General features: G+C 32.8%; 1 protein-coding gene across 1 annotated transcript; it reads right to left on the reverse strand.

Annotated features, from left to right (window-relative positions):
• Nucleotides 1-497: 497 nt before the first annotated feature.
• Nucleotides 498-7,916, reverse strand: LOC144558133 (GPCR-type G protein COLD1). Its single transcript, XM_078306872.1, has 13 exons — nt 7,572-7,916; nt 6,805-6,905; nt 5,636-5,743; nt 5,037-5,157; nt 4,821-4,950; nt 4,395-4,473; nt 3,347-3,435; nt 2,736-2,828; nt 2,454-2,480; nt 2,063-2,149; nt 1,729-1,800; nt 942-1,072; nt 498-865 (listed from the first exon to the last, which is right to left on the reverse strand). Exons 1-13 carry the CDS (start codon nt 7,784-7,786, stop codon nt 706-708), a joined length of 1,413 nt encoding a protein of 470 aa, XP_078162998.1. The 5' UTR covers nt 7,787-7,916; the 3' UTR covers nt 498-705.
• Between the last annotated feature and the right edge of the window lie 5,962 nt (nt 7,917-13,878).

Genomic DNA, 13,878 nt, shown 5'->3' on the forward strand with positions numbered 1-13,878 from the left:
TTTTTGCAAATTTTAACCATTGTATGATTGACAAATATATTCAACCAATTAACAATTAACTACTATTTCTTAACATTAACTGTTATTAACATGTAACCATCTAAATTTAACAATAAAAATGTTCAAAAGGTGGACACAGATTTGGATGCACTCAGGTAAAACTCCAAAATAATCATATAAACCAACTTCACAAGAAGGTTGAGAAGAAACCAGTAGGATGATATAATCACCTTCTTGTACTCTTAACTGATTAATTTTTTGATATAGAAAGATGGAGTTCTAGCCTACGGCCTACCCACTTCTATTTAATGTCCATAAATTACTCTCCATCCGGGTTTCAAACCCACGGCCTCCCACACGGAGGGTGTTGCCCTTTGCCACTAAATTCAAAGCTGGTTCTTACTCTTAACTGATTATATTTCATGTTATATTTCCCAAAGTATATGCCCGCCAAGACCAAGCACAGATTAATGTGGGACAAAAAAATGTAACCTATATTTCCCAAAATATACTTCCTGAGAAGAACATTCCCTATAAATAAACATCTTTATGAGCAATTGTATCCTATCAATTAACATACACGTGAATACACGAGAGCAAAAAAGCACATCCCCAGATCTACCATTGGGAAGCACGAACCCCAGAACAAATATTTTGAAACAATGACTATGCACATAATCATCAAAAATAATGAACAAGGGAAATTCAATCAATAGGGTGTTTATCCTTGTCAACTTGCTTAGAGGTGTACTGTGCAGATAGAAGAAGCAACGAAAGAAATGCACTTGCCACAAAAATTGCATCAAACCAGCGGTGGTAGAAATCAAATTGTAAATCCCCTCCCAAGACATCCGTAATAATCTCCCTAAAATGCAGGGTATTAATTGCTAATACTGATAATAACAGTAGCAAAAGAAAGAACACTTAAAAATGGTGTATACCTGTATTCTGAGGCTAGGCTTTTGCGAATGAGAAGGATAGAGGAAACAAAGTACATTCCCATTATCTCTGCCAAGAAAAGAACCACGTTTGTGGTTGAGCCACTACCGACTCTAGAAATCGCAAAGAAGAACTGCATACATGAACAAAAAATTATAGAATAAAAATAAGATCACTTAACATCTTTATTTTTTATTTCTTTCACCAGAACTATGTGCTAATTGTTTCCCAGTTGGATTGATTCGGCAATGTGCTCAACTTATCAAAAGGACATATAATTATATTGCCCAAAATCAGTCGCAGACTGGACTAATGCATCACTGAGTTGCTTAGAGTCAGTAATAATAGAGCTTAAATATTGCTTTTTTGGGTGTGGTATGTAACTTGATAATTAAACCATGATTAACCATTGGTACAAGGTCAAGTCTGCTAAATATCCCCAACTGCTCATATATAGCAAAAGCTTACCCTCTCTTCTATTCAACAAGATTCTTGTATCCAAATGTTCAACTAAGACACGATCAAGCACAACCCAATACTGATTAAGCCCCAATCAGATTCAGTTTTGCTGAATTTACTTCACAATCTAAACCTAACTCAATTAACAGTCATGATAGTCTCAGTCAAAACTTAATTTTGCCTTCATTTACCTCAGTTATGTAATTGGACAACAAAATATATATATATAAAAAAAACGAGACAGAGATACGCCAAATAAAGAGTAATGTTTTGTACATAATTTCAGCTACAAAATCAATAATAGAATACAATGAAGAAGGAAAATAGAACCTTCATGACATTTCCAAGAAAACCACGAACGGACATCACAACCAGCATACCGATGAACATCAAGGATACATACTGTCATTTAATAGAAAAATTCACATCAATATCTCTTATGAGAACTGATTAATAATAGCTTAATGTACAAGCTCTGCACATTGTTTTATCGCATTTTACTCGTGTTCTAATCATACACCAGTAACACCATTATAAAGTATGAATCTAGATATGAACTTGTTAAACATGAAGGCACAAAAAATAACAGCTATGACTTTAGTTTAGTCCAATTAAAGTGGAGGTTAGATTCAGTTTCAGTATTGCAAGAATAACAAGTGCATACTTGTGACAGGAGAGGGGCATCTATGCCAATGTCAAAGTATTGCAAGAATATTTTGATCGTCATAGTCACTGGATCCACCGAACCCGCCTGTGACAAACATAAATTATTAAAGGCTACTTGGTAATGCATATAATCAATATTTCCTAGTAACAGTAATAATAATGTGATCATAGCAATAGAAATAGTAATAATGAATAATAACAATAGCAACAATAATAGCATTACTACTGTAGTATTGTTATAACTAATACCACTGATAATCATAAATTAATCAATGATGATGAATTCGCTATGAAAACACAGAGTTTGTCATCTATGATACTCATGCTTCCATGTGCATTCCCAACAATAGATAGTGCTTCTAAATTGCATAAAGCAAGAAAGTATTTACCTCCTTAAATACCACACTCTGGAGGGACTGCAAAAAAAAAAAAAATCAAAGAGAAAAAGGAAAGCAATTAGTATGGAGTCACTAGGTTACACATTACAAAGTAGAAGCAGAATCCATACTATCTAGTTCCTAAACTAGCCTAATTAAGTGAATCCCAATAAGCATGCATGTGTGCCCACACACAAGCCTTGGCAAGTTTGATGAATACCATAAAAATGAAAGTTGGTATGTGCAACCAGATTGCCTTGCTAGATTAATATAGTTATCCTTGGCATCATGTACCTTGATCATTTTGTAAACACAGTAGACTGACAATGCATATCCTAACAAATTTTGCAGATGTCCTCTCCATGTCCGAGAAAAAGCTGCAGCTATCTGATTTAAAGATGAAAAAAAATTCAGCACCTCATTTTCATCATACAAAATATAATATGCTTGGATATCAATAATATAATATCAATTAGCTGCTCTGCAATGAGCAACTGTTTTCCTATACACAGTGACATTTTATGCACAGAGTAAATTAACAAGCTATGACAATACGGAAAAAAAAAACGAAAAAGGAAAATTATTAATAGGATGTTGTAGTAAAAATATATTCACGTGCATCCCCGTAAAACATCAAATAACACTCAACTGCAGTGCAAGGTTAAAAGATGGTATACAAGTACAAAATTGCTGCCCTTTCTCATGAGGCGAACACCAGATTTACTGAAGAAAAAATTAAGGCTGAGGCATGGAGGATAATTTATCTTTTGTAGAATTTTATGGATTATTCATCTCGGGCACTTACTGTTGTTTGAAGACATGCATGCTCAAGGCTGTGTAGGTTCACACTAGAAATTACTTTGTGTGCATGTGTATACAACTAGATATAAGATGAGAGGAGAAACCTTAGCTTGACGAAGTTCATACAATTCAAGGAAGAGTTGCTTAGATAGCTCCTCCAAAGCTTGCACCTCTGCTTCTAAGCTCTTTATATCTTTTAAAATAAACATCCAAATAAGGGTTTGTGTGAATATTTTTGTTCCTGAGGTAATTATAACAGTAACATAATTTTTCCCGGTTCTTACAAGTTACAATCAACCACCATGAGTATTAATATTCCGCTGATTTGAAGGAAAAAAATAAAACAACCTGAATTAGAGGCTACACTAATATCTTAAGTTGTAAGACCAACTTCTGCCAGACATAGGCTATTTAAACACTGATTACTTCACATAAGTCAGCCATAGTCAACACAACTTGACAAAAGAGTTCTTGACCACCATAAATTTTATATGCGTCCTCAGTAGCAAAATATTGAAGTTTTGGAAGTTTTTATTGCAAGAAAAGGAAACTGGTCATAATAGTTACAACAAAAAAGATCAAAACAAATCCATAATTGAACCAAAGCATTATTCATCCACATCCATTAAAATAAAAAAATAGCATAATAGAAATGTATTGAGAGAAATAGGAATCAAAATTTGCAAAAACTTTAGTTACTTATTAATCTTTGAAGCTTCAGGCTACAGTAAGCTTCCTCACCTTAATTAAATTCTTTGCATGCATGACCATAAGAGCCCGCTGAATTTTAGTATGTAACATTTCAGGTTTAAGTATTGCAAAAAAGGACCAAGGTGCCTTGCCAAACAGGCAAATTAAACCCATATATCAACATGCTTGCAGGCAACACCGATAATTGTTGGGATAGTACAAAAATAACAAAATTAAGAGAAGCCAGATGCTTTCAGTACTTATTATGAGAACTGGTTGCATTATGTGGAAAAGCTAGGGCTAATTTTGTCACATCCTGCTTAACTTATGGTTAGTATTGTAGTGCAAATTGTAAAAAGGAAGGATTCTTGGTGTTTGCAACTATAAGAAACTTCAATATTCCTTCTGAAATGGATAATTTATTGGGGGTAGTTGGATAAACAAAGACAAATATTCGAATACCTTGCTCAGTTTGATCTTCTTGAACTGAACGCACAACTGTTCCGACAATGCGCTTTAGGAAAGATCTAGCCTTTAGCTTCTGAAAAAAATCCACATGTATTGAAACTAGTGTTATTTATTTTCTTAATAACCTTGAAGGCACTAATTGGTACTTGTATTGAAATGGATAAGTTCAGTGCAATGGCAAGTTATACTAATTGACCAGCTTGCGTCAAACAAACTTTAGTGTACTTTCATTTTCTAAATTTTTTTTTTTGGCACTCATTTCCCTAACCAGATGTAATTTTACATGTTATGCTACCTTAGGTACATGGACAAATGGTGTTTCTTTGCAAGCTTAACTAAAGTAAATATTATATGGCAGAAACCTGTCATCTATTTGCTCATTTTGAACTTGTAAATTGTAATAGACAAGAAAAGACATGCCTCCTCAGATCCCTGGATACGCTCCATCTCAATTTGAGAAAGAATAATCTTCTTCTTCTTTGTTATACTTGTCTCTATTGACTGCATCAATTGCCTCTCCAAAGCCTTTATGTCTGTTTCATCAATATCCCTGCCAATTAACTATTTATTCTTAATAATAAGGAGTACATAATAAAAAACTTGGACAGACGTGACATGAGAATGTGTAAAATAAACCTGATGAAGAGTGACAAATAGCTATAAGGGAGATTGACAGCTCCAAAACCAGAGAGCACAGCCATGACCATTACACCTATTACCCCAATTCTGCTTACCAACTGTGTCATTGTGAAGAATCCTACAATTACAAATAGAAAGTTTATTTTTTCCTTTTTTTTAGTAGGCTTTCAACGGTACCTGTACTGAAGCCACTTTATACATGTTAATAATTTACATTTGAGTTAAAACCTGAGTTGAACACAAATTTCCTCCAACACTCTTCAACTGACAACTGTGCATCAAACCTAAACTTAACCCATGTCCTAGCCTACTTTAGCCTCAATTCACCGTTAAGTATGATTCGTGTGAGTGGTAATGACATTGCCAATCATTTTGTATGTCAGAGGTGCAGTGAGCCACAATTCATCATAATTAACCCTCAACTCAACCCAAAGGTTGCCTCACTGAACAATTCAACTGTGCAACCAAACTAACTGTAATTAAGGTTTGAAAACCTCAAATGCTCAATGAAGTTTAGACAAGCCATGACTTGAAATGTTAAAATTCTGGTAAAAGTACCAAAGAAAGAAATAGATATTAAAGTTTAGAGTTAGAACCACTTTCAGGAGAAGGCATGGGAAAGTGAATTCCCATGCGCCAAAAGCCATACAGAAATGCCAGCAAAAATAAAACTGCTCCGGTACCAGCCCTTTCTCTTCTAACCCCTGAAAATTCAAAAATTTAGCTCAATGTGCTTAAATCACTTATGCCAAGCACAACAAGACAAAAAAACACAAAACAACTTCCTTAACATTCTTTTCGAAAAAGAACTTTGGAAGCAGCAAGTAATGAACCCAAAACGTGCTCCAAGTTGCTGATCTGAGACATAGTTGGTGATTAAACTTAAATCCTAATTTACGGTTGAAAATCAACATACAAAAAGTAAAATACCCAAAAAAGTGTGACCATGAGATAAGTAATTGTCTCTGTTAACATGAACTTAAAATGTGTTGTGTAATCTCATAAATGTAGACAGTAAAGCAGCATTACTTGTACTCAACAGATTTGTTTCATGTTTTACAGCACCTACTATCATCTAGTTTTCAAAAATAACCCCATATAGGTATACAATAAGTTCACATTTCCCACATTTGCAATTAGAACCCAACAATTTTAGGTGGTCTGGATAACTAATTAAGGAAAAGAAACAAAACATGGCTAAGATATCCCAGCTAATCCATACAATGTAATCAAATGACTCCATACTAACCAGTTTAAACTCAACATGTAAATCCATCTGGCTTGATTGTGGTTGAAATTGAGCATAAATATGTTGCATGGGTACACATATGAGTGTCATATCCGATACGATACAACATGGATACAGAAATACATAAACTTTATAAAACCAATGATACAATATGTCTTGCATATGCTTGTCATATTAGTTTTAAATTTTTTTTTATTTTGAAAATTATAACAATATTTTTATTTCTTTTAACAGTTAAGAATACCTAAGCTTCTAAATATATGTATGCATATCTCAATCTTTAGTTTGTAAAAATATATACAAAAAAAAATTAAAAGTTAAAAGGATCTCACAATTTAAGAAAAGTTTTTAGCTTTTTCATGCATGGTTGCACAGGATATTTGTATTGTTGACCATTTCCATAAGTCAAAATATTTAAAACAAGGGGATATGTCTCCAATACGAATCGTATGAGTATCGAGTAGGTATCTGTATCAGATACATAGCCAACATGGAGTTAAAGAAAAAATTATGTACCACTATTGCGAAGCATTATGTAGCAATGATAATAAGGCAAGATGAAAACAAGAAGCATTATCAAGCAAAAGAGATCTATCTTCCAATTCATCCATCGAGCCCTTCAATACAGAGGAAAAAAGTAATTGATAAAACTTTTTAGAAACCTACAAAGCAGGAATAAGAAAAAACACACACACAAAAAAACAGAAAAATGAACCAGTGTTTGCTTGGATACAAGATCTCACAAGGAATTAGCGAGGTCAGGTACTGGTACGAAATATTTAGTAAAGTTTCATGTTTTGCATTTTTTCCTAGTTCATGACTGATTTAAGTCAAATAACACAATTGATGGTAAATTGAGGCAATACTACAACTTGAGAGTCAATAAGTTTTAAGTGATAGAAATTTGGATCAAATGTCAATCAAAGGAACAAATAAAACTTATTCAAGGTGCCAAGCATCAGTGCCATTTTAGTGTGGTTATAGTGATGGTATGCGCAGTTCTGTACCAAAGCCAGTGTGGTCCTGCTGGTACTGGATTGACAAATATTTGCAGTTCAATTTATTCTTTCTGACATTAATTTCATTTAATTGCACAACTTCTGGTTCTAATTGATATACAATTTGATCACATTGAGGCTTACTTGCATCACTGAACATTACTATGATGTTAGTAAAATGATCCTAGGTTACTTGCTTAACCTGGCAAAAGTGATGCTGCACAATTGATGCTTAATATAAAAAAAGGAAGTGCAGTACAGAAAAAATAAAAACAGATTGGGTACTCTTTGGAAAGAACATGAAGGATCTCGAAGAGAACGAGCTGAAAAAGGTTGCAAGAGAAGGCGAAGACTAGACTGAAGAGAATTTGTACAAGTGCTCTCTTCTCTTCGTACTCCTTGTACAGCCTACGATTCAAGAACCACAGACCCGCCCACCCCAGTAGACCCAGCGACGACGCCACAACAAATCCCTCGTACACTCTCCACCCCCACCCCATTTCTATACTCCTCTCCAATTCTATCCCCCAGATCTACCTCTCATATAGTAATACTGTGAGTCTCTTCTCAGTTCTGTTCTGATTTCTTCTGATTTGGGAATTAAAATACTTTTACTTTCTTTTTTGGCGACTGTCAGGAAATAAATTAGAATCAAAGGAAGGGGAAGGGGAAGGGGGACGAAGAGTTGAAGAAGGCTACGTAAAAGAATTTGGGCCGAGTCGCTACTGCTTTTTATAATATTTTCTGTTATTATACAATGGGCCTTGAGCCTAACTTAATAATAAATAAAGCCCAGTAAATAACGGGCCACATTAACCATGCTTTGGTCCGGTTTCTTTTCTTAGTTTCTATTGGAGTCAATAGGCGACATTCTTTAAAGAGGAAACGGCTCGGAGATACCTACGAAAAGAATAAAGCATTGCCTATCGAACCATAGATGGGGGTCCACGATCTCACAAGACAACATGCAATGTAATTTACCTTTTGTTATTCTAAAGCACCTAAGCGAAAGATTGGGAAAAAAAAGGAAGCGAGAACATGTCCTTTTTTATCACGATAGAGTGCTTTTGACTAGGCCTTATTTTTTAGCAAAACTGATAGTATGATGATTCCTGTGTTGTGTTCGCTAAACTCAATTCTTTTACTAAAATAAAGGTTACTGTCAACTAAAAGTTTATCACTTCATGCACACATAGATAGTGCACGAATTTAATCAAAACACTAATTGAGTATCATCGCATGACGGTGCAGCAAGGGTTAATTTCGGTAGATGCCAAATATTGGAGGCATGCATGTTGCAAGAGTACATGAGCGAAGAATAAAGCAACACATATCTGGCCAGCCAAAACCATTAACCCTTTAATGGAAAGATACCTTCCACGAAAGCTTAAAAAAAAGGTGCGGTGAAGGATGGGAGCAAGTATGCTAGAAAATCAAAGTCCTCTGGAATGGTTCATTAATTTTAACAATAAAACCTCATTGCGCATTGGCTCTATAAGATTGGTATTAAAATTTGAACTGGCAATTGCAATAGGTGAAATTAATGGAAGCATTGCAGAGGATTGACACCTGCGGTTTGCAGAGGATACAGCTGTTATTTCCTTCCCGACAAAATACTTTGGAAACTTTGGCAATATCCCTTATAATTGAGTTCTACCATACTTTTCTAAACTCACAAGCTTTCATCAATACACAACCCCTATGACCCCCTTCAAACTTCCAAAAGTTCCAAGAGAAGTAAAGGTCCCATGGAGATGGAGCCCATCAATGTACCAAAAACTAAAACAATTATCGCCTACAGGAGAGATAGCCCCCACCACATTATTCACACATCTAAACCGTTAATTCTGCATTCAGATCCGTGCAGTGTTTAAAGTTCACGCGGCGCTGAGAAGATAAGTTTCCCATCCCACACATACTCTTGTGTCTCAACTGGGGAGGAATTATTTAGGCTGGTATCAGCTCCTTTGTCTGACTTGATGAAGCAACTAATGCATTTCTTTCATTTCATTAAATGAAGAAAGCTCATAACTTTTATATTCGTATTTATTACTAATAAAACTGAACTGTTTATTATTCATTTCTACCATTTGACAAGTTGATTTTTCAAAATGTATTAAATTTAATATAAAATAAATATAAATCATAAAAATATCTATAATTTTAATTTTCATCCAAAACATGCAAATGCTAATAATTATATGTTTCAGTTACGCAAGTAATACTTTTGCTCAACTTAGGGCAGTAACTTCAATTTTTATCTTAAAATTATCTATGAACTTTTACTTTTTATTTTATTTTATTTTATAATGCTGCTTGGTTATTTCTTGGTCATAAAAACTGTTCAACTTTTATTTTGATGAATTAAATTGAACAAGTTCACTGTTTGTATCTTGTGCGCTTGGTTCATTGGTTGATAATTAATCCAGCCTTTATGCTTAAATTTTATTTGGATCTGAAATTTTCAATTAATTTCTTTTTTATAAAGTTGGTGATCAAACTACTCAACTATTTTAATATCTACAGAGAATCTCTCATCCGGATATCAAACATGCGATCTCTCACACATAGAGCATTATTTTCACCACTAGATCAAAAGCTGATTCTCAATTTTCAATTAACTTGGTAATATAGTCGAGCAACAAATTATTTTTCATTAAAATCATGTGTAAGTATCATTTTTCTATATAATAGTCTTGATATCTCAGAAATATTGGGCCGAATCTACATAAAATAAATGAGAATCAATTGATTCCATTCATTTCTAAAATTTAAGTGTTTATACATAATTTTCTTTATAATTTCAGTGTTTATAAATAAACACTTTATTATTCATGATCTGTACATGAAACAATTGGAATGAACCTTCTTATTAAAGCATGTGTGACAGTGAAGAATTAAATAACTTTTAATTTTCATGAATCAGCGACTCCAAACAATCTCTCAGGAGAGCAGAGAAGATTCGATGAACATCTTTTATGTTTGTTAGATTCTGAAAGAGTCTGATATATTGTGCACACTAAAAATAAAGCGGACATATACGAATAATAAAGTAAAACACACATATTTTTAAACGAATCACATGGTCTTAAATTCGGAGACAGATCACCTACCCGGTACAGGAAAATCTTGTTCCCTCAATCACTGCAGTTGGGGCCGGTCACTCTTAAAGGGAGCCGATCACTGTTAATTTTTGAACTTAGGGCCCACTAACAGTGATTCTGGAGGCAATAATTTCCTGCTCCCAGGAGAGCAAAGGATTCGATCTCCTTAAATCCTATCGCAATCTAAAGTAGATCTAATGCTCATCATACCTACGCAACTCTATCTCTCTAGTCTCTCCTACTACACAATTATTTAGGGCCTGTTCGGCAGGTCTAAAGGAATGGGTTGCAAAAATTTTGAGCTGAATTTTACTGTTTACGTAAGAAAAAAAAAATTTAGATAGACTGAATTTTTTTTCCCACATAAACAGTAAACTTATTAGCCTCTGCCAAACGTGCCCTTATCTTTTTATTTTCGTTTTCGTTTTAAAGAAAATGCTTTACATTGTCACATAGCTTGCACCACAGAAGATGTGCCTTCTTTTTTTATAATGCCGGAGGAAACAGGAAATAAATGTGTATTCTAAATCTAACCGTTTATTTATTTTGACATTTGTGTATAGAAAAAATTTCTATTAAAATTCGTACATTCTAAAAAGTAAAATATTGAATTTAAAATAACAGAGCCTGCAATTTGTCTGAATCGCAGCAGATTTATTTCCGAGGAAACAACGTGAGAGTTGGTAGCGAGTCTACTTCGCTTATCTGTCTGTAATGCGGCCGCTTTAATTATTTCCTCCATAACGACTTGATTTTCGTTGTTCTTGGTTTTGTTGTCTGCTCCTTTCGGAATTTCTTGTATTAGTATAATCTTTCAGACTTTAGAAAAAAAATATTTTAAAAGGTTTAAATTTTACAATAATACAACTTTTACAAAATTAAATGAGAGGGGCATAGGGGTGACGGTGTGAATAAAATCTGATTTGTATTTGAAAAATTAGATGTCGATGTCACCGTATGAATATGGATACAAATATGATTTTACATTTTAATTATCCGTATTCAAATAGTAGATATATACTATATAGTTTAATATAATTATGAAGCAATTATTTTATTACCATTATAATTAGATAAATAATATGAACTTTAGTAATTTTTAATAATATTTTTATATTTTTTAATAAATATCTTACGTATTCGTATATGTATCCGTCTAATATCTTATATGTTTCCATATCTAAAAAAATAAAAAGGAATATGGATATGATTTTACCACTATATGCTTCATATACGCTCTGTTTTCACTCCTAGTTACGCTCAATGCAAATTAAAGAGGTTGTTTTAATTTGGTTCATATCTCCAATTTCAAAATTCAAACAGTCAATTTGATCTGCTCAAAATGATCTCCATCTTAAAATGTGCATGGAGACCAAATTCTACATCTTTTGAAAAAAAAATATTTTTTAAAATCATTGTTTTTAGAAAATTTTGAACCATAAAAAAAATTGTATCTATCTTAACAAATAGTAAAAAAAATTAAAAAAATCTAAAATTTGGTGTTCAAACATATTTTCATATGAAGATTATTTTCAAACTTTGAAATTATAAAATATGGACGTAACAAGAGTTTGACTTACAATGCACCGTAGCTTATTGCATAATAAATTATATTTAATAATTTTTTTACCGATAAATATATTTTTCTAAAATAATAAATTATGTATAATTATTAATTAAAAAATAACACGATAAGTCGTGTAAAAAAATCATGAAGAGTAGCACAAAAAAAGGTTGTATTATTTTAAATATTTTGTTACATGAACATTTAACACGTGCACTTTTCGTGAGAGATGTAAAAATATAAGTTTTTCGATCAATATAAATGAGAAAATAAATATGAACGCATAATTGAAGATATAAATAATGTGACATGATTAAGTTAGAAAACTCAACACAACACTCTTTATGTATTTATAATTTACTAGGGATAATAACGTCATTTTTCTTTGACATAAGTTATAAATATTTGTAAAGAAGTTCGGATAAAAATATATTTTATAGACAGAACTACGATTAGTTAAACTAAAATTTTAACAAATAAATACTAGCATATATGATGGTAAATCGCACATCTTCTTGAAGGAATGCAAATTCTTTCCTCACAAAAGACATCTAAAAATACATGTTATAATAATGACAAATTCTTATTTAAAAAAAAAAATAGCAAATCATGTACTGTTCGAAAATGAATTGGATTTCAAATGAGTGGTCACAAATTCTGGTTCTGTCCAAACCGGAATACATTTTAATTGTTTAAACTATTATAGATGAACTTCATGCAAAACAATTTTTATTGCTGAACAAATGCTGGCTCGAACTCGTTAAAAAGAGCACTTCATAAATATTGCAGCAATTAGCCCTTTGTACTACTTTGTTTCCCTCAAATACAGGAGCTGGTATCCGCACAGATCGGCACAAACATGCATGCGCAATGTGATTGGTTGGATACGTGCCAGGAAGAAATCATTCCTTTGGTATGTTAGAGAATTACCAGCAATAAGTTCATGTAAATATATCTCTATGCCACCGTACCATGCATATTCATTGTTGCTTGTCAACAAATCAATAACCACGCGACACATCTTCTTTTAAATACTGTTGCTAATGTTTTGCCCTGTTAATGTACGATCAATGAACATCTTTTCTAAAAGATAGACATAAGGTTCAATCATGCATGTCCATATTGTTCATCAGATACATATTTTCCAAGATATATATATAATTAGGTTCAATGCACTCCATGTCTCCATTCATGTATAATTTTACAAGAAAAACTGCTGTTTAATTGGTACGGTCGTTTGAATGGTGCTATGCATAACGTATATACGGTATATTCGTCCGTACTATAGATTAATATTTTCATTTTTCAAGTCCAAACAATCAATTTGAACTATTAAACTCAATCTTTGTATGAAAATGAATTTGTAGATCAAATTTTATAGCTTTCATAATTTTTTACTATTTTTTTAAATTGATAGAAGTAATGATTTTCTACCAATTTAAAAAAATAGTAAAAAAAGTTAAAAAATGTAAAATTTAGTTTTCTTGTACATTTTCATATAAAAATTATATAAAAACTGTTCATATCAATTATCTGAACTTTGAAAACAAAAATATTATTCCATAGTACAGACTAATCCGCACTATGGATAATACCTTAGCCTCATTCTGATTGTTTTCATATATCTAGAACAAAACCTTCCAAAAAGAATTGGATATTTATAAATGTAAATGTAGACAGATTAGTATCGATTAAAATAATAGGAAAGCATCAATCATGGATCAGAAATGGACATATTTCTGGCGTGAAAGTGCGATCAGCTTAACTAGAATAAAGGGGCAGGAATGCAGGATTGTCACTTTGTCAGATAACTCAAAACTGTACAAAACTTGAAGAGGGGACAAAGCAGCATGGTACTGTTAGCACACATTGGGTAAGGCCGGCCAACATGCAAAGAGCATCACTAGATTGTTAGGCACAATCA

The sequence above is a fragment of the Carex rostrata genome, chromosome 8 (assembly GCF_964058835.1).
Source record: "Carex rostrata chromosome 8, lpCarRost1.2, whole genome shotgun sequence".
NCBI lineage: Eukaryota > Viridiplantae > Streptophyta > Magnoliopsida > Poales > Cyperaceae > Carex > Carex rostrata.